General features: G+C 60.4%; 1 protein-coding gene across 1 annotated transcript; it reads right to left on the reverse strand.

The window, feature by feature from the left end:
- Positions 1 to 725: 725 nt before the first annotated feature.
- ABHD16B (abhydrolase domain containing 16B) lies at positions 726 to 2,406 on the reverse strand. Its single transcript, XM_043883317.1, has one exon. The coding sequence runs from the start codon at positions 2,201 to 2,203 to the stop codon at positions 791 to 793; it is 1,413 nt and encodes a 470-aa protein (XP_043739252.1). The 5' UTR covers positions 2,204 to 2,406; the 3' UTR covers positions 726 to 790.
- Between the last annotated feature and the right edge of the window lie 17,796 nt (positions 2,407 to 20,202).

The following is a 20,202-nucleotide window of genomic DNA, read 5'->3' on the forward strand; positions in this document are numbered from 1 at the left end:
TTTTCCAGTTTCTAGCTGAACCCACCCTGGCCAGCTCCTATCCCCAGCGGTTGGGAACATCTGGTAGTCCCTGCTTCATTCAGTTTAGGGGAGGTGGTAAGGAAGCAACTATATTACAGATGGTGGTGGGCAGAGGGCCTGTCTTTCATTCTATATGGCATCCCTGAGCCAGGAACAAAGCAATGAGTGGTCAGTCAGGTGTGTCTGTAGTCCCACCAGGACATGCCACTTACTCTGAATCTGTGGTTGCCACCAGGATATGCCACTTACTCTGAATCTGTGGTTGCAAGGTGAACCCCATCCTATAGAAGCCAGGAGTGGGGTGGAGGAACCCTATGAAGCAGCAGCATTGCACTTGCACTCCTGAGGAGGTCACAGCCCTTCCAAAGCCAATGTCCTTTCATAGTTACGAGTGACTTTCACAGACCCTTCAACATGCATCTTTCTCAGTCATCCTGTAACCCAGGCCAGGTGATGGATGCCTCCTGGCGCCCCATAGCCTGTGTTCCCCCCATCCTCTCCAGGTGCCAAGGCATCCATCACACAGGGTTCCCATAAACTGGGTCAGGTTAATCTTTGCATTCCCTTTACCAGCTGGGAGCAGATTGGAACGGTTCACAAGTGTTGGAGAGAAAAAGAGACAGGAGAGAGGGGACACCCCAGTGCGGGAGAGAGTGCAAGATCCCTTTGCACTCCCCCATCCTCCGCCAGACACCAGGTCGGGATCCAGGGCAGGGCCAGCTTTACTGGTTTGGGGTGGGGGTGGGGAAGGGACCTGCAGAAGCACGGTCTACAGCCTCCAGGGCAACTGAAAGTCCTCGGGTTCCAGAGGACTGCAGTGGGTCGCCTCCACGTTTTTGAGGTGCTTGCGTGCCAAGAACAGCGCGAGCTGCCGCCGCCGCCGCGGGCTCAAGCCCTGGCCCACTAGCCAGGGGAAGGCTAGCCCATGCGACCCCCAGGCCTCCTCGTCCTCCTGCTGGTCCTCGCAGCGCGTGAGGTAGGAGCGCAGCAGGGATAGGCACCACTCGTCGTCCACGCGGTAGCGTGCATAGAAAGCGGCCTCTTGCGCCAGGCTGCTTGCGCGCAGCCAGCGGGTCACGATGGCGAGGCCCTCGCGCGCCATCACAGTTGGGTAGCGGTGCTGCAGCAGGCGCAGGAGCAGCTCGTTGCCGCGGTTGCCCTCCACGACGCCCGACGGCAGGGGGCGCAGGTGGCCCGACGTGCTGACCACGTCGTCCTGTGTGCGCCGGAGCAGCAGCACCGGCCCAGGGTAGTGACACAGCTGCTCGGCCACGTTGAGATTGAAGTGCTCACGAACCGTGCGCACCACCAGCCCTTTCCAGCTGTGGGGCATGACCTTCAGGGCCAGCGGCACGAGATCGTCGAAGGTGGCATCGAGCACCAGCGCACCCAGCTCCGGGTACGTCATGGTGGCCCACGTGGCCGTGAAGCCGCCAATAGACCAGCCATAGACCACCACGTGTGCGGGCGGGAAGTGCAGGCGGTGCAGCGCGTACTTGACCACCACGTCCATGGCATTGGCATCATGCTGAGGGAATGGCGCGCCTGTGCTGCCCCCGAAGCCCGGGTGGTTCCAGCCCAGCACCGAGTAGCCAGCCTCCAGCGGCGCCGATAGGCAGCCCATCTCGTAGAAGCCGGCGTTGCCCTCGCAGCAGATGACCAGACGCAGGCCGCGGCCGTGGCTGCCCGGGTGCTGGCGGCGGTCCATGAACATGGTGTCGATCTCGTTGCCGTCACAGGCCACCAGCTTGGCGCGCCGGCCGCGGTAGCGCTCCACCAGGCGCTCCTGGCCTTGCTGCAGCAGCGGCAGCAGCGCGCGCGTCATCAGGAACATGGAGCCAGGGTACACAAGCCAACGGCCCAGCGAGTGGGCCAGCGCGTAGCTGGCGAGCTGGCTGGGCAGCTCGCGGATCTGCTGCAGGAGGCACTGCGCCTGGCTGCGCACCGCGCGCGGCGGCCGAACCGGCGAGTCCTCGCCCAGCGCTGCGCCCCGCAGTAGCCACACGCCCGCCGCGGCCGCCGCGCACGTCAGCGCGCGGTGACTGCTGCCGCTCCCAGCGGCGGCGCGCACGTCATCCCAGCGGAAGTCCACCGGCCAGCCGCGGAAGTTGTAGGTGTAGTTGGCTGTCAGGTAGATCTTGAACACGTGCACCAGCGCTTTCACAAAGCAGACCACGCACATGGGCACGAGGCCCTGAGTGCTGACCGAGCCCTAAGACCCAGTCGCCGGCCCGGGGTCGCGGTGGTGGTGGGAGGCCCAGGCCCGGCCCAGCGGGCGGTGGCAGGGGTGGGCGCGCGCTAGGCCGCCTCAGGACATGTCTCTTTGGGGCTTGGCCCTCGAGGCTTTTGTGACCTGGGCCCGCTGGGGCCCAGGGTAGTCGGCGTTTGCCTGGCTCGGGCCGGCTTTGTGAGTCACCGTTGCCTGGGGAGAGACCCGTGATGGGCGCACAAAAGATTCGCAGGCGTGGTAGACCCAGTTCTGCCCCGCCCCCCAGGACACAACCTCAGGACCTCGGCGCAGCCACATCCTCAACAGGCCTTCTCTAACCCGAATCCTCGAGATTTCATTAGCCTCTCGCCTAAGGGCAAGCCCACCTCCACCCAAGCCCGAGCAGCGCCCCGCCCTCTCCTCCTGAGCTGTAGGTGGACACACAGGTCGGAAATCAACAGTGCTGACCTCTTACTGGGTCTCACTGAGAAAAATGCAGGGCCGCCCACCACCTTGAACCAGCTTGCGGTGAGAACCACCCGCCCACCTTCCAAAATACCCACCCTGGTGAGAGAGGGACCAGAGGCAGGGGGAAGCAGCCCTGGGGATCAGGCTGTGAGAGTCTGAAAAGGCTACATGGGCCCTGGCTCCCCCACAGGCAGGGTGAGGGAGAGGGGAGTGGGTTGGGGGAGCGGTTCTCTGCCCAGCACTCCAGGGGCAGGGGCAAAGCTCAGGAAGTCCCTGGGGGAGCAGTGGAGGCTAGCTGCTGGGGCTCTTTGCTCACTGCCTGCGCCCCGGCCCTCCGCACCTTCTTTCCCAGGAAGGGGTAAATGCAGGCTGGAAACCCCCGCCTGTTCTGGATCCTCTTTCCACTGGCGCCTGCAGAGGCAATGACCTTCTCCAGGTGGGTCCTTCCTGGCCAGTGTTCCTCATTTTGAGCCCCTGGTTGAGCTCTCCTCCCCCAGAAACCACCCCACAAGCTGTCCCTTCCTCTTTTCTGGAGGGCTTTATTGGGTTCTCCTTTCTGTCCTGCACCAGTGAGAGCTGGCCCACCTGATGAGGGCGAGACAGAGTCCCCAGGGGCAGGGAGGCAGGGAAGAGCCAGGCTCCTGGGGCGCCTTCAACAGTTGCATGGACCTAAAAGGGAATTTGGCAAACCCAGCCCACTCCTTGGAACCCAGGAGGCCTGGAGTCCAGCCCTCTGGGGAGGGGCTCCAGGCCCAAGTTTGCTCTGCTCTCATGCTCTGTGCAGCTGAGTTGGAGGCATTGCTGGCCCAGTCAGCCCCCACCTGGCTTGGGAAGCAGAGCTGAAGATCACTGCTGTCCTTTGGGGTTTGTGGGCAGGAGGGGTCAATGGGCCGTGAGTGAGCTGAGAGGGTTGAATGTCCATCCTCCACCCCCATTGCCACGTAAAATACAAAAAATCCAGTTAAAGTTCAATTTCAAGCAAACAACCGAAGCTTTCTGAGTATAAGTATGTCCTAAACATTGCATGGAACATACTCATATGAAAATATTGCTTATCTGAAGTTCAACTCTAACTGGATATCCTGATTTTTTGCTAAATCTGGAAACTCGACCCCCAGGACACCTCCCCCCAGGCCCTGAGGTCCAGATCTTCCTGATCATCCAGCTCTTGTTCCACTCTGGGCTGTTTCACTCATCAGTTAGGTCCTGAGACCCGAGAGGGTGGCCCAGGGTCCACTGTCCCCCTGGACAAGGGCTCTACTCCTATTTCTTCTGCCCTGTAACCACCTCACCTCTCTCCTGCATCTTGAGTGGCAGCAGAGGCAGTAGGGGGACCTGGGTCAGGTGATGGGCACAGCTGTCTAGGGGAGTGGGTGGTCCTGGCCCTCCTGAGCTGTCCACCCAGCCCTAAGGTCAGAGGTAGAGATGGGACCTTGGGGAGGATGTGGGCATTTCCTCTCCTAGGAACCTCTTTCATAAACTCATATCCTAGCATGGGGGGTGGGGGGAAAGTGCAGACTCAGAGGCTCCAGGTTCATCTTGTGAGCCCTCAGGAGCAACCCCAGCAGCAGAGCAGAGGCCCTGTGGCGTCCTCAGTCCGAGTCCCGGCAGACACAGAGGATGCAGTGGGGCATACTGCAGGATGGTCCCGCAAAGACAGGTGTGGTGCAGAGGAGCAGCGCCCTCCTGGGGGCAGCCTCCCATCTTGGTTGGAAATAGAGGTTTTCCTTTGGCCAGGCCCACCTACCTGCCCTTGGCTCCCTGGGAGGAGCAGGAAGCTTGGAGGAGAGGGAGCAGAGGTCAGCAGGCTGGGGCTGCTGACCCCGCCCCCAGAGCCCTTAACCTGTGTCTGGCCTGAGCCCTGACCCCCAGCCCACGGGAGCCCAAATGCCCCAGAACCATCAGCTCTGTTAAGACAGGAAGGCCCATGACAAGAAAGGAGCCCTCCTCCAGCTATCTTCTCTCCAGGAGACCCCACTAGACTGGACCCGGTTGCTCAGGGAAGGTGGAGTTGTGAACCCAGCAGTGTCCACCCAGCAGTGGCCCAGAGGCCACCCAGCAGTGTCCACCAGGCAACATCTGAGCATGCACTCCCCCCCACCCCCTCAGCCTGGGTCGGCTGGGCTCTCTGACCTCTGGCCTCCGTCCTGCAGGGCTCCCACCCTCCCCCGCTGAGCAGGGTTCCCTCCTGGCCAGTTCTGCTCAGCTTCCCCAGAGGCCCTGATGTAGGCTGCCAACCTCAGGGAAGGAAGGAAGGAGAGAGAGAAAACCAGTCCCAGAGGCTGGAGTGGCGGGGGTGGAATCAGAGCCCTCACAGGGGCGTCCAGGCTCTGAGGCAGTGCTGTCCTTGGGAAAGCTGCCGCTGCCCCACGGGAGGGGAGCTGAGTCTGCACAAACGCCTCTGCTCAGGAAATGGGGTGCAGGGAAGGTGGGGGGTGGCTGGGAGCCTGAGGCCAGGAGGGGACGCTTCCTGGCGGATGCGGGGTCAGAGGAGGGCGGAAATGGCCAAGACAGCTGCTGAACATCTGGAGTCACAGAGTTACCGGCGCCCTCACGGATGGCGGGGTTTGTGGGGAGCCATGCACGCCTACACCCTCTCCTGCCTTCCTGCAGGTCAGTCTCAGCCTCCCCTCCCACTGCCCCCCTGTCAGGGTAAAGAAGCCACCCCTGGGGGCTGCACTGTGCACAGGCCGCACGCAGCCCAGCTCCTGAGATGGTCCCCAGGGTCCCCTGCACAACTGGGAACGTTACCGCACACTCCAGGTACACTGCTGGCTGGGAGCCCCTGGAGGTGGGCTTATCCTTCCCAGTGCTGCAGCCACCCCCCAGGCTTTGATGTAAGGTGCTGGCTACATGATGTTATTCACAGTGTCACATGGGCTCCCTGCCATGAGTCATGCAGGGCGCAGGAAAGCTAACAGTCCTTACCAGGCTCCTCTCTTGTACCCAGAGACCATAACCTTCTCTTCTTGCCCACAGACATGCCCACCCACAGGCCCGGCTAGTGGGGTATTTTATCATGTGCATGTTGCTGGGCAGTTGGCCTTTCTCATGAGCATCACTGCATGCCTGCAGATGCCAGCAGTCACTCCTCTCCACATGATACACTAATGCCCCAGTGCCCCCTCTGCTGGTGGGGACCCAGGTTTCCAGATCTTTCCCTTCAGCCGTGGCTGCCAGCAGCACCCTTGCCCAAGGACCCTCCCTCTCAGGGCTTCCTCACCAGAGTCCTAAGTGTGCCCCGGGGTAGTGGGGGATGCCAGATTGCTTTTCCAAAGACTTGTGCTAGCCTGAGTCATGTAGGGAGCTCCCCAGCATGGCCAGGAGTGTGGTGGTTCAGTATTTGCTGGTCTGTGTATCTATAAGTTTAATGAATGTTGACTGATCCTGACCAGTTGACCAGGCACCAGGAGCCATTCCCTCAGTCAGGCAATCCAGCCCTGCTTTTTGCCCACTGCCCCTGGGAGGCCCCTCACCTGTGGGACCCCCAGACTGGCCAGCCTCTCTCATGGTGGCCAGATGGAAACCATGGCCTGGATCTCAGCCAGCCATGGCTCTGGCAAGGGGAGATTGTGCAGGTTGGGGGTGATGGAAAAGATGGGGATACACTTGGCCTGGGAGGCAGGTTTTGGGGGTTGGCATGGTACGTTTTCAGCATGGGTCCCTGAAAACCAGTGGTGGTGGTGGGAAGGGGACCAGAGTGGAGGGCCTGAGATGGCTTCTCATCCACTTGCCCCAGCCGCCTCCCCAGCTGGAGCCCTGGTCCCCACCCATAGAATCTCTCCTGGGGACTCAGACTCCGTAGCAGGGGTGGACCCAGGTCCCCAGAGGGCACAGAAGTTGCCTCTCCTTCCTGGTTCCTCCACACAGAACTATCAACATTTTTCTCCTGGTGGTGAGACAGAATGGGGGCGGTGTCTCCAAAGAGGTGGCCCACACAGAGGTCCTTGAGAACTGGAGGGAGCTGGAGTCCCCACCCCAGCACTGGTCACCTCCTCCTGCTGCCCAGGGGTGTGGCAGTTCCTCTTTGGAAACTGTTACTGGGAAGCCCCCATTCCACCCCCAGCAGCAGCCTGGGTCTCGGCAGTCACCCCAAGAGTAAAGAAGCTGGAAGGGTGGTGGGAGGGTTGGGGTCTCAGGAGCTGAGCCCTCAGCTCTCCTCTGGAGAGCAGGAGACAGCCTGGGTGTGGACTGGGTAGGGGTAGCTGTCCTTAGGCCCAAGGGTGGCCTTAGGCCATCCTTCCTGGGGTGTGGGTCTCCCACCTGCCTGAGTGGGTGGGCTGAAGCCGACTTCTGCTTAGGTCAGGTGTCAGGCTTGGGGGCTCACTAGTGGGGCTCCTTCATGAGCCCTCCACCTACACCCCAGATGGAGGAGGAGGGGAAGAGTCTGGAGACTGGGAGTGGGGCACAAATCCAGTCCAGAGTAGGCAGGACCCCATAAGGCCCCCGAGGCCCCTGGATGGGGTCTCCACAAGGGTCCACTCAGCCTGTCTGGGCACATGGCAGGGGGAGGGGGCTGTTCTTGGGCTGCACTGCTGGGAGCGGCTGGAGCGGATCTAGGTTACAGCCCTCGCGGCTCCTTCTAAGTCTCTTGTGCAGATTAAAAATGGCAACTGTCCTGGAGCTGACCCCAGGGGACCCTGGAAGTTTCCTCCCCCACTTGCGCACAGGCACTCTCTGTTCTCAAAGTCTGCTGCTCCCGGCTCTGGCTCCCCCACCCCTCTCACTTCTCGGGTCCCTGGGGAGCTGGCTCGAGGTCAAGCCCACCGCAGCCCGTCCAGCCCACCTCCGTGGAGGGTGGGGGCAGGGCCGCTCCAGGGCCCAGACAGGCAGGCCCTTCTTCCCTCTGTCCCCTCCCCTCCCAGCTGCCCCCGCTTCAGGCAGGAAAGTGGGGCGAGAAGGGAGGGGGGATGGGGGAGAAAGGAAAGGCTGTTGGTCGCACCCCTTCAGCTCAGCCAGGGCCCTGAGGAGTCCAGGAGGTGTGCCCCCACTTTGGTTTCTGAGGTTTCTCTAGGGGGGCTGCACTCCAGGGTGAGCCCACTTGGACCCCACACACAACATACACCACCAGGGCATCTCCACCCCAGGCGTCCAGGCCCCAGGACAGGGTCTGGGGCCAGGAGAGTGTCTGCGCTTTTGCCCCAAGCCCACCCAGGAAGGCAGTGGGGTGGGGAGGACACAGAAGCAGAGGGGCCCCTTATTCCCCCTTCCTGTCCCCCCCCTCACACCGCCTGTCCCGGGGATATAACCACAGGGCTGCCCACCCAGCGCTTTGAAGCTGCCGGGGCAGGACTCGGCTGCCGGGGCTCCTGCGCCCGGCCCGCCCCTCCGGCTGGGCTGCGTGGGAGCCGGGAGTGACCACAGGGCCGCCAGCGGCCTTTGAAGTGCTGGGGCGAGGCTGCAGGAAGTGGGCGGTAGCCCACCCAGGCCCTGGGCCCACCCGACCCAAGGAAGGACTGGAGCCCCTGCCCATAGGGCCCTTGCACTAGCCACCTGGGCTGCCAAGAAGTATGCTGGTGACTTGGGGAGTTGGGGGCCAAGAAAGGGAGGGGCTGCCAGGCCGCCACCTCTCCAGCCTCTGGCGCCCAGCCCCCATTTTGCCCAGGCTCCCTGGGGGAAGTGATGGGGCCAGGATTGGTCCTGCTCCCTGAGCTAAAAATAGCGGGGCTCGGGCTGGGTGGAAACCCCCCTGGCGGGGGAGGAAGGAGCAGGGCCACAGGGCTGGGGCCTCAGGGAGTGAGACTGGGCAGGAAATGCCCGGGCGCCCTCCATGGCAAAGCCCCCTGGAAAGTCCGAGGCAGTGCCTGGGACCCAAGCAGGCCGGAGTCTCCCAAATCCCTTGGGCTGTGATGACCACTGCCTGGGCCTGGCCTGGTGTCCTGCCTTGGATTCCAGGAGGCCCAGAGGAAGCTAGTTCTTCCTCCTCAGTCACCTCCTGTGCGCCTGGTGATGAACTGAATCACTGGCCTCCAATCCCCCCCTCACTTTCTTAACTATTCACGAAGCGTCTGCTGCAAAGTGGCTGGGGACAGGGCAGTCTACCTCTGCCCCCATGGTGCTTGCTGGGGAGAATAAGGACTTAGCATGAAGAAGGGCTTTTCAGCAGGGAACACCCAGTAGTCGCCCACCTGGAGTGGGAAGGGCAGGACAGCGGGCAGGCGCTGAGACCAGGAAAGTGGTGAGTTCACTGTGAGTTAGACTGTGGTGCGGGGGCCTGGCCTGGGGAGGGGCTTAGGGCTGAAAGGAACTTGGCATCTTGGAGGAATAAAAGTGAGACCAGTGTGGCTGGAACCCAGGAGCAGGGGCAGAAATGAGGACAGGAAAGGGGGGGGCGGGGAGCTCATGGAGATCATGTAGGGTGTGGTTGACTTGGGAGAGGGGTTTGAGAGGAAGCCACTACTCAGAAGCCAATGAGATTCAGCAGGAATGTTCCAGACTCAGGTTTGCATTTCTGAGCGGTCACTGCTTTGTGGAGGAGTCCTGGAGGCAGGCGTGGGGCTCGAGCTGGAGGAAGGCTCCAGAAGGCAGGGAGGCCAGCAAGGAAGGTGGGGAGTAGGCAGGGCACAGTGACCTGGGAGGAATGCAGGCGGACCAGGTGTGTCCAAGGTCTGCTGGTGGATTCTCTGGTAGAGAGCAGCCGCTTAGGTGTAGGCAAGGAGAGAGAGAAGCCAGGAGAGGATGGGGATGCTAACACTTGTGGTATTTTTGAGAGAAAATATAAAATCTAAATAGGATAAGAAGGAAACCAAAGAGGGGGGAGGCCGAGTGTTTGGGAGAAAGGAGGGTTGCTCCTGGTGAGATGTCGCAGCTGTGGGCAGTCCGGGTGTGGCCATACTGGGAGCCAGTGGGAAGAGTCACTTCAGGATGGGTGTGCATTTGCCTGACAGCCTGCTCCAAGATGTGACTCTGGCATAGGGGACTGGAGGTCTTGGAGGTGAGGAGGTGGAGGAGACATTCAAAGAGGGACATTGCATCTCCAAGGAGGGTGAAGGAAGCTGTTCTAAGCATCACCATTAGAAACACCACCCCCATCAGCGCCAGCAGTCTGTCACTGTCCCCAACTGGTCACCTCCATCCCCATCGTCTCCTCCACCACCTTCAATGCTATCATCACTTCCCGTCAGCATCACCAAACCCACCATCCCAGGCACCACCGTTACTGCTTCATTCACTCACATGGTGGACAAATACCCATGGTGAATACAGTCTTGGCACAGAGTTGCACTGGGCTCTGATCATGGCAGTGAGTAACACAGGTGACATTTCTCCCCCTGGGGAGCACACAGCCTGGTGGGGCAGAGCGAAAACAGACACAAAGATTTAGAAAACCAGCATCAGAAGGATCCCACAATCCCACTCCTGGGCATTTACCCCAAAGCAATACAACATGCTCACTCTTAGGGCTGTCTTCAGATTCACAGCAGCATTGGTCATATGCCCCACACAGGAAAACCCCAGATGTCTGTCAGCTGGTGAGTGGAAAGAGGGGGAGTGTATGGCTGATGCACAGAACGAGAAAGGAGCCGGGTCTGGAAGACCCCATCCTGCGTGGCTTTGTTTATGTGAAATCCTGGGAAAGACAAAACTACAGTGACAGCAGACCAGTGGTGGGCAGGGCTGGCAGGGGCAGAGTGAGCACCAAGAGGCTGAGGTGTAGCGGGTGGTGGGAATGTTCTATACTGTAATAGTGTGGGTGGTTACATGATGATAGTTTTGTCAAAACTCATCAAATTGTACACTTCATATGGGGGAATATCGTTGCATATAAATAATACTCCAATAAAGCTTAATTTTTTACAAAGAGGTAAAGACTGTGAGTTGAATCAGAATCAAGGGAATCTAAGGCAGGTGATAGGGAAGGTGCCAAGGGCGGGGGTGGTAAGAGCTGCTTTTGGCCTTGGCTCCTTGGCAGAGGGGCTATTCCTCTTGGGTCCTGAGCGAAGTCCCATTGGTGATTTTAATTCAGCGGAGCAGAGTCAGATCCAAACTGAAACTGTGTGTTGAGGAGACTCATTTTCATAGACTGTTTTACCTGCTTCCCACCCAGGGAATCAGAACCTGCTGGCAGGTGAGTTAGGGAATGGCCAGCCAGCACTTGTGTTGGACTCACCCTAGCCAGCCTGGATGTGGTGACCTCCTGGAACCCTCAGCTCCCAGACCAGTGGACTGCCAGCCACTGGCCGATGGTGCCAGTTTGGGGGCCATGGTCTGCTGCTTTGCTGTAGGAGGGGGAGGGGTGCAGGAGCAAGGGGTCTCTGTGGCCTTCACCCCCACTCAACTGTCTATGAGCTTCTTGTCCTGAGATGGGAGGGCTGGGCCAGCCTGAAATTTGGCCTCTAGGGCAGTGGGCCCCAGATTCACCTGGAGGAGTCGGTTCCTCCGTGGGGGTGGGCTCCCCACAGTGCAAGTAACAGTGCCCCCCAGGCCTGCTCCTCTCTCCTGTGCTCTGTGGGGCTCCGTGAGGAGGGGCCCTGGGCCTAGAGCCACCGGGGATGGGGGTGGGGGCAGGTTCACATCCTGCCTGGCGCAGAGGGCCCTGGGCGGGGGGGATCAGTGACCAGTGTGTTTCATTGGTGCTGGGTCTGCTGTCTTCACTTATGCAGCAACTTGGACTGGCCATCAGGGCGCTGGCCCATCTTGGAACTGGTGAGACCCAGGCCCCAGTGACCTTTTCCCCCCGTGGCCTTGACTGGGGCTGGGAACCTCCGGCCTGGCGTCCTGTGTCCTGCCAAGAGGATGTCCTGTCCTCCAGGCCGGCTCTCCGCCCTCCTCCATCCCTCCGGGGCCTCTAGGGGCAGCAGTGGGGGTGCGGGGGTGGAGGGGACTTGGAAGCCAGCCAGCTGCACCCCCACTAGTGGGTCCCGAGCCCCGTCTGTCCTCCTGGCTCCCTCCTCCCCTGGACCCGGATGCAGGGGACAGAGGCCCCCAGGCCAGCACCTGGGGTTTTCCAGGACACACTCCAGTTCACCCGCGGGGTGGGGGGATGGCTGCTCCAGGGAACAAAGGCCCAGGGAGGAGAGGGGAAGTGGGGAGCAGGGCTAGGAAGAGGAGGCTCTGAGACCACAGCTCCGTGGGCTAACGCCCCCTTCCCGCTCTCGGGTTTCCTGTCCTGAGCAGCGTGAGGGCCAGAGTGTGGGGGAAGAGGGAGCAAGTCTGCTCATAGCTCCAGTCACAGGCCCGCTCCCCATCCTGGGGGAGGATGAGGTGGAGTGGGGCCTCTTGGGTGGGAAGGTGCCAAGAGGCCCCTGGAGCTCAGGCCCAGCCAGCTGCGGGGAAAGTGGCTGGTACAAGGGGGCTGAGCAGCCCTCCTGCAGGGCCCACCCCCATCAGTCTAGAATGTGGCTTGCAGGTCCTCCTGCACCCCAGCATCTGTTCTGTGTCTGCCCATGTGTGCCCGTGTGTGTGTGTGTCTGCCTGTGTGTGTATGTGCACGTGTGTATCTGCATGTGTGTGTGCCTGTGTGTGTGTCTGCACATGTGTGTCTGCCTGTGTGGTGCCCATATGTGTGTGTGTGCCCATGTGTCTGTGTCTGCCTATGTGTGTATCTGCACGTGTGTCTGCCCATGTGTGTGTGTGCCCATATGTGTGTGTGCCCGTGTGTGTGTGTCTGCCTGTGTGTCTACACGTGTGTGTGTCTGTCTGTGCGTGTGTCTGCCTGTGTGTGTTTTCAGGGGTCTGGGGAGGCTGAGAGACCCTCTATTTGTCCCTCGAGTCTCTGTGCATCTGGTATGTTTCTAAGGATGTTCCTGGGCTGTAGCATGTGTTTGCACTTGCATGTGTATGTGTGTATGCACATCTGTGTGTGTTTGACTGTATCCCAGGCATATGTGTGAATCTTGGGGTATCTACGTGGCCTTCCTCTATGTCTATATTTCTGGAGTGGAGTGCTGTTTCTCCTCTAAGGTCAAGAATGACCAGTTCCCCAAGGAAGCCTGGACCCCAGAAAGGGTGTTGGGTCTTCTCTCCCACCCCCAAGGTTCTGTCCACCTTCAGCAGCTCAGGAGAGTTAAAAATAGCCCTGGGGCCTCTGGAAGCGGAAGGGGTAGAGGCACCCGCAGGGGGAGAGTGCAGGGCGGGAGGCACCCCCGGCCCCTGCCAGTGCTTCAAGGCCAGCCAGCCTGGCTCCAGCAGGGCGGGCCCCACATCCTCCCTCCCCACCTGTGAGGCTTCGGGACCCCCAACCTGGGGCTTCTCGGGCCCGGCCCTTGAGAAAGGCTGAGGAGGCCTGGGACAGTCAGCCTGGCCAGCCTCAGTCTCCACAGGCAGGAAGGGCCCCCGGGGCCTACCCAGCACCTGCCGGGGCTGCTTTCTCTGCCTTCATACCCTCTCCTGGCCGCCACTTCCTTGGAGGCCCAGGTGGGAGGCTGGGGCAGGGAGGAATGAAGACCAACAGCCCCAGGGAAACATCTTCCCCTCACAGCGAGGTCAGTGAGGATTTGGGGGGTTTCGTATAACTTTTTGTTGATGTACCATATACATACCAAAATGAGCTCATATCTTGAGTAAATATTTAACGCATCTTGTCACCAGGACCTGGAGCAAGACGGGACTCGGCCAGCCCAGGAGGTACCCTTGGACCCACTTTGCAGAAGCCATCTCTCTTTAATACTGTTGGCTCCACCTGTCCTGCCCATTTCTGAATGTGGCTTCTTTTGGAAGTGAGGCTACAGTGGCTCTGGGAGTCACAGGTGGCCATCCAGTGTCCCCTGTGTGACACCCTACATTTTGCTTATATACTCTGCCACTGGTGGGCAGTGGGTTGTCCAGTTTGGGGCTATTGAAAGAGGATGGCTTTGAACACTCTGGTAAATCTTTTTTGTGAATCTGAGCACGTATTTCCTCAGGCCCCCAGGACTGGAGTTGTGGTTTTGATGGCCATGGTTCTGTCTGAGGGTCTGATAGGAGCCCTGTGGACACTCCCAGAAATGCTCGAATTTGCCCCTGATTTCAGGGGGTGGGCCCCCAGGGCTCCTGAGACTTGAGCCCCGGCTTAGGACCTCTCCATCTTGGGGTCTGTTTGTCCTTGACTGGGCTGGGCCTTAGGCTGGGGTCTCCTGGGCTGAAGTTGTCCTCCCCCCAGGAGGGCAGCGCCCGTGCACCCTCCACTTGGCCGGGCACGCCCAGAGGAGGCGCCCCATCCCGGAGGCCCACACCCACCCTTCCTTCCTCAGGAAAGCCTGTGGTCTGATAAGGCCTCCAGGCTCTGCTTTTCAAACCACCCCGGCACCAGGACCCCCAGGGGAGGAGAGAGCAGAGCTCCACACAGCCCACGATGGCTGGGGGCCGGGGAACCAGGCTGTCACATTCCAAGACAGCTCCTGAAACACAGACACCCGCGTGGCCACAGGGACAGGCTCTGAGGGTCCTGGCCAGGTGTGGGGGCTGTGAGGCAGGGGTGGTCAGACCAGGTGGGATGCAAGCTCCTCCTGTTTCCTCCAACAACTCCACCCAGGCAGGGCAGCCCCTTTTTTCAAAGCCCCAAGCCCCCTCCAGGCCCCTCCCCAGGTTTTCCCCTACCCTTCCTCCATCCTGGGTGTGTGGGGCTGAGGACCCAGAGGAGGAAAACCACTCCACAGTTCTCACATCCCAACTCAGGCAAACCCAGCCACTTCCAGGGGCCTGTCCGCTCTGCCTGGGGTTCCAGAGGCATCCCTGAGTGACGTTAGCCCAAATCTGGTCAGGAAGAAGATGCCCACAGGACACTCAAGACTGGAAACTGCGACAGAAAGCCAGGAGCCCACTCTCAGCGCCCAGCTGGCACTGGTGACAGTCAAACTTCTGTGCTAACAGTGCCGACAAGAGAGGCCCCACCTTCTGGGCTGCTCTGTGTCCCGCCATCTTGCTCAGCCCACTTAGCAATGTCAGGGCGGGGTCCTGAGGTGTGGACTGGTTGCCCAGAGAATTGAGAGATTTACCCCAAATCACACTGCAGGTACAGATTCTGGCCAGGCTGGCCCCTTAGAACCAAGGACATACAAGGGAATCAGACATGGCCATACCCTCAACGAGCACAGGGAGGGGGCGAAGGACAATCAGAAAGTGCAGGTATTAGGGCCAAAGTGGGGCCCCATCATGGTGGATCCTCTCCCTGATCAAGAGTGGGCAGTGGGGGGCAGGGTTGGAAGTGGGTCCTCAGGACAGCTGAGGGCCATCAGGTGGGTAGGAACAGGAGGGGCATTCCAGGCTGAGGGAACAGCAGGTGAAAAGGCCTGGGGGAGAAGAGCCATCATGTCTGGGTACCGGTGAGTACAGCTGGCATTGGGCAAGACCAGAGAATGGACCCTGGTGTCCCATCCCTCAGCTGAGATGGGGAGAGGGTCCTGGGTGGGCTCTCAGAGTCTGAGATTGAGGCTGGTAGGAGAAGGGGGTTCTAGCCAGGGTGGCTCTCCAGGCACAGCTGTGGGAACCCCACCACCACCAGGTGTCCTGAGGGTGTGGCTCTGCCCAAGCCCCTGCCCAAGTGACCTCTGAAACTCCAGTGAGCAGGAAATAAGAGTGCCCTGCAGTCACCCTTCTGCCACACAGCCTTCCCTGACCCCAGTCCAGATGCCACAGGCACCCTAGCCAGCTTCTATCCTTCAAGGTCTCCCTGCCTCCATGGGGCACCTGCAGCCTTGGCCTCACTCCGCAAACCCACATGTCTGTCATGTCCACATCTGTTCTTGGCCTCCTGTCCTAAACAGGGACCCAACACTCTGCTGTCAATCGGAGGGGCAGCAAACCACCGCCGCCCCCACCCCCAGCCGCCCCATCTACCGTGTCTGTTCCACCCAGAGTTCATCAGCTCTCATCCTAAAAACCTCTCTGGATTCAGCCCATCTCTTCTTCAAAAGTCTGTGACAGCACCTGATAGCCCGTGGTCACCACGTGGCCCCAGGTGGTCTTGGAGGTCATCTCCCAGAAGGAGCACCTGGGCTCGGCCCAGCGAAGATTTCCCCTGCCTGACTCAATCCACACCCTGTCCATCTCTGCAGCTGCCTCTCCCACCCTCCCCACCCAGAGTGTGTTTCTATTCCATTTCTCTGTATTTGTTTGTTTGTTTGGCTGTGTTGGGTCTTAGTTGTGGCACGTGGCTTAGCTGCCCTGCAGCATGTGGGATCTTAGTTCCTCGACCAGGGATTGAGCTCTCATCCCCTGCACTGGAAGGCAGACTTTCAACCACTGGACTGCCAGGGAAGTCCCCCAGACTTGGGCAGGACCAGCTCTTGCCCAGTGTCCAGAGTTGGGCCTGGTTCCCTCTGCAGAGAGCAAAGCAGGACACACACTCCCAGACGCTCTTGTACAAGCCTGAGCAGCCACTTGGGAATGAGCAAACACACAACCCAGACACACATGGACATTCGTGCACCAACACACACACACGGAGGAGCCCACAGATGTGTGCAAGCACACAGATGTGACAAAGACTCATGGCAGCTGTCCATAGAACAGCACTGGACAGGCCTCAAAGCAGAGAGATGGATTTCATGTAACTATTATGGAGCGGGGCTCCCCTCCGGCTGAGACAACATGCAGAAGGCTGGGTCTTGGGAGAAGAGGCGGAAGGAGGGAAGTCACAGAGGGCCGAGTGGAACAGCAAAACACTTGCTGGGACACAGCACACTCCGGTTTGGCAGCACTGGGATTTTCTGGGGGGTCACACTGCACTGTATGCAGGCATCTTCGTTCCATGACAAGGGATCAGACCTGGGCCCACTGCAGTGGAAGTAGTGTCTTGACCAATGGACAGCCAAGGAGTTCCCAACATTGGGACTTTTTGAGCAAAGACAGTGTAGGGGTTGGGGTCACCTTTGGAGACGTGGCGGGTGCAGGCAGAGGCTGGGCTGAGGTGGGTTGAGTCTCTAAACAGGGCAGCAGGGCCAGTCCTTCATGAGTCCAGGGTTTAAACCCCTCTGTCCCTGTGCCCTGAGGGTGGGCCGAGCTGGGCATCTGTGGAGCTTTCAGATCCAAAACTGAAAACGAGCCCCAGGCCCAAAGGAGGTAGTTTTGTCTAATGATTGATCGGGTCTTTATATTTTGGAATGATTTCAGGTCTATGGAAGAGCAGGGGCATTCAGAAATCCTGGAGCTCCTGTGTGCACTGCCCCCCTGACTCAGCTTCCCCCAAAGTTACCACCAAATGTCACTGAGGCTGCCTCTCTCAGCACAGCTCAGACCCTACCTGGATTTCATCCACACGTTTTTCCATTGCACTCCTCTTCTGATCCAGGACCCCATCCAGGGCACATGCGCACGACTCCCCAGCTCCTCTGGGCTGGGACCACTTCTCCACAGCCCTTGACGACCAAGACCATCCTGAGGTGGCCGCTCAGTGTTTTGTAGCACGTCCCTCAGGGTTGATCTGATGTGTCTTCTTATGAAGACACCAAGGTTATCGAGTCGGACATGATGGAGTACCAGGGAGGCTGATGAGCTGGGGCCGACAGCAGCAGAGGTGAGGTACCGTTCCCGTCACCTCAGGTCAGAAGCCTGATGTCCCTTGATGTCCCTGATCACCTGGTCGGGGGGCTGCCTGCTGGGTCTCCAGATTAAAGCCCCTCACATTCCCTTTTGTGCCTTCTTCAAAGGGCGACCGCATTCAAGCTGTGTGGGAGTTAACTTCCATCTCAGGGAGGGTGCCAGACCCTTCCCCCTGCATGTATGTCGGCCGGGTCACATCGTGCTTTGTGTTGTATTCAGCAGGATGTTATTTGATGCTCAGATGGCCCTGGCTCTGGCCACTTTTCCCATTGGCTCCATGCGCCCCTGTCCTTTACTTTCTGAGCCCTTCTGTCCTGCCAGCACTGCCACACACTTCCCTGTTTTCCCCACCATCTTCACACTGGCCATTTCTCCAAGGAACCCCTTTTTCAGGTCTGCTGTAGCCAGCCTCTCGGCTGACCTGTTTGCCTGGCTCTTTCCCAGAAAACAAGGCATCCTGTCTCGCTTTCCAATCTTGGGATGTCCCCGGCACGCGGCAGGATCGATGTACTCCATGAATGCTGCCGAATAAGCTCATGAATGAGTGGATGGAGGAGGCCAAGACAGTGGCTGGCACTGCACGGGGTTGGGGCCTTCCTGAGTCCACCAAGGGGACCCAGAACCCCCTTCTCTGATGGGAAGGTCGGGACAGGGCCCCTCATCATCATTTCCTCCTCGCCCCCAGCCCCTAGCATGGGAGCTGGGCCAGGTGACGCATGCAGGGAGACTCCTGGCTCAGAAAATGCACCCTATCTCACCTTCTGCCCCCCTATCCTGCCCTGTCGCTATCTGCAGCCATCACCAGCTTTTGCAATGCGAGCCTCAGTGGCTGTGGCCCCCAGGGAGCAGCTGCGTTGCTCTAGCGGGGACTGAGGCCCCCAGCCCCCTCGCCCTGTTCCAGCGCTGACTGGCTGCTCCCCAGGGCCTCCCAGTTTCCAGAGCCCGCCAGAGATGGAATTACAGCCCCAGGTCTGCACCTGCGGCGCAGCGGTGCCACCCGGCTTCCAGGGCCCTGTCTTTCCCTCTCCTCCCACCCGGGGCCCGAGGGAGGTCCCTGTCGGGTAGGGTGCCTGCTGTGTGCCCAGAGAAAGCAGGGGCTGTGGAGATCCCCGTGGGGTGGGGGCGCAGAAGCACCCTCATGGAACAACGCCACCACAGGGACCACAGGATGAACAGGGAGAGTGGGCTTGGGGTGGGGGTGGGCAGCAAGGAGAAGGAGGATGGGGTCAGATTGTAAAGGGATTGGGGCTGGTCCAGGGAGCAGGGGGAGTGAGACAGGAGGGAGCCCAGTGCCACCCTCCACACTTAAGCTGGCCTCAGGGCCCACCTGGGACTGGGATGGGCTGGTGGGGCAGGAGGCAAAGTGGCCTCCTAACCATTGCCAGGAGAGGCCAAGGTCGATGGTCAGACCCGCAGGGACAGACCCCTGCTCATCTATAGCCCGCAGCTTGCACGGGAGTGGCCCTGGCTGCCTCCCACCCTGTACCAGCCTGGCTGTGCAGCTGACACTGGGGCAGTGCTCTGCCCTTGCCCCCCCCAAACTGTGCTGCCCCGTTCTCACTCTGTTAGCCCCCACCTCCACCCCAGCTCTCTGCCCCTGCCCTCTGACACCAGCCCCTCCTGGGCACATAGCAGGTGTGGCCCAGCTTCTGTCTGGAGGGAAGGTCTGGAATGCAGGGCCCTGGTGCCCGGCCTGGGGGTGAGGGGGCGGGGGCTCAGGAAGGAAGGGGCTGGCATTTGGCAGTGGCGTTTTGGAAGGACGGTTGGGGGTGAGTGCTTGGAATGGAACGGGGCGACAGTTGGCGGTGGCAGCTGGAGCGGCAGTGGGGCTTGGCAGGGGCGCGGGCCTGGAGGACAGTTGGGGTGGGGCAGCCATGGGGTTGGCAGGTAGCCTCTGGCTCTGGAGGGAGGTCTTCGGGAGGCCCAGCAGGAGGGCAGGGCCAGCTGGCAGCAGACTTGGCTGAGCCAGGCCTGGGAGCAAGCTGCAGCCTCGGCCAGGCGGCCCCCAGCCCAGGGTGGGGCTGCTGCAGTCCAGGGCCGGCCTCCGGTCCACCCGCAGGGCCTGGGATGACGCGCACAGGGCGGTTCCTGCTGCGAAGCCCAGCACCCTCAGGCCCACCAGCTGCGCATCTCCCACCCTGTCCTCAGCCTCCCCCGCTCCCCATCCGGCCATCCGCATCCAGCAGAGGCTTGGAGAGGGCAGGGACAGGTTCTGGGCAGTTTCCCGAGAGGGGCAGGACTCCCGGGGCTGTTGCCATAGGGACGGCTGAGCAACACCACTGGCTGGAGGATAAACAGGCAGGTTTCCTGACCAGTGATTGCTGTGAAGACAGCATAGAGGACTCGGCTGGGGTGAATGGGGAGGTGCTACCTGGAGGTTGCAGGCCCTGGCGAGGGGACTGGTCCAGGGGGGTGCTGGGAAGGGAGACGATAATGGATATTCATTGTTCCTCTGTCTTCTTCCCAAAGCACCTCTGGGGCTCTGCTTCACAGGAGCAGACCTGGAGTGGGGCTGGATCCCCTCCCAACTACCTTGCCCCCTGAAGCCATATGGTGGGGGTGGGGGCAGGTGGAGGGAGGGCTGAGCATTTGGTGCAGGGGCCCTGCCAGTCAGGAAGCTCTCAAAACTGAACTGCCCTTCAGGGTCCCAAGGTCTGCCGGTGGGAGGGGGGCAGTGTGCTCTGAGGGGTGGCCATCGGCAAGTATACCTGTGGGCCTGGCCAGCTTTTGTACTTTGGACCCGGGGTCCCCAGCCCTGGCCTCAGGACTGCTCATTCTCTCCAGGCCCCCAGATCCTCACTGCCTCAAGGTGTCTCTTGGGCAGGCTTCAGATGCACTCACACATGTGGCTGGCGGTGAACTTCCAGAAGGACCAGCGTGTGGCTGGGACCAGTGCAGAGTGCTGACCACCCATTTGTTTATCCGTCTTGTCCTCCAGCCAAGTGAGGGCAGGAACCAGGTCTGGGTCATGGTGGCATCTCAGGCCCCTCATTCCTGGGGCCCTCCCACCTGCTGGCCTCCCTGCCTCTGGACACTGGGTTCCA

Source organism: Cervus elaphus, chromosome 23 (genome assembly GCF_910594005.1).
Source record: "Cervus elaphus chromosome 23, mCerEla1.1, whole genome shotgun sequence".
Classification (NCBI taxonomy): domain Eukaryota; kingdom Metazoa; phylum Chordata; class Mammalia; order Artiodactyla; family Cervidae; genus Cervus; species Cervus elaphus.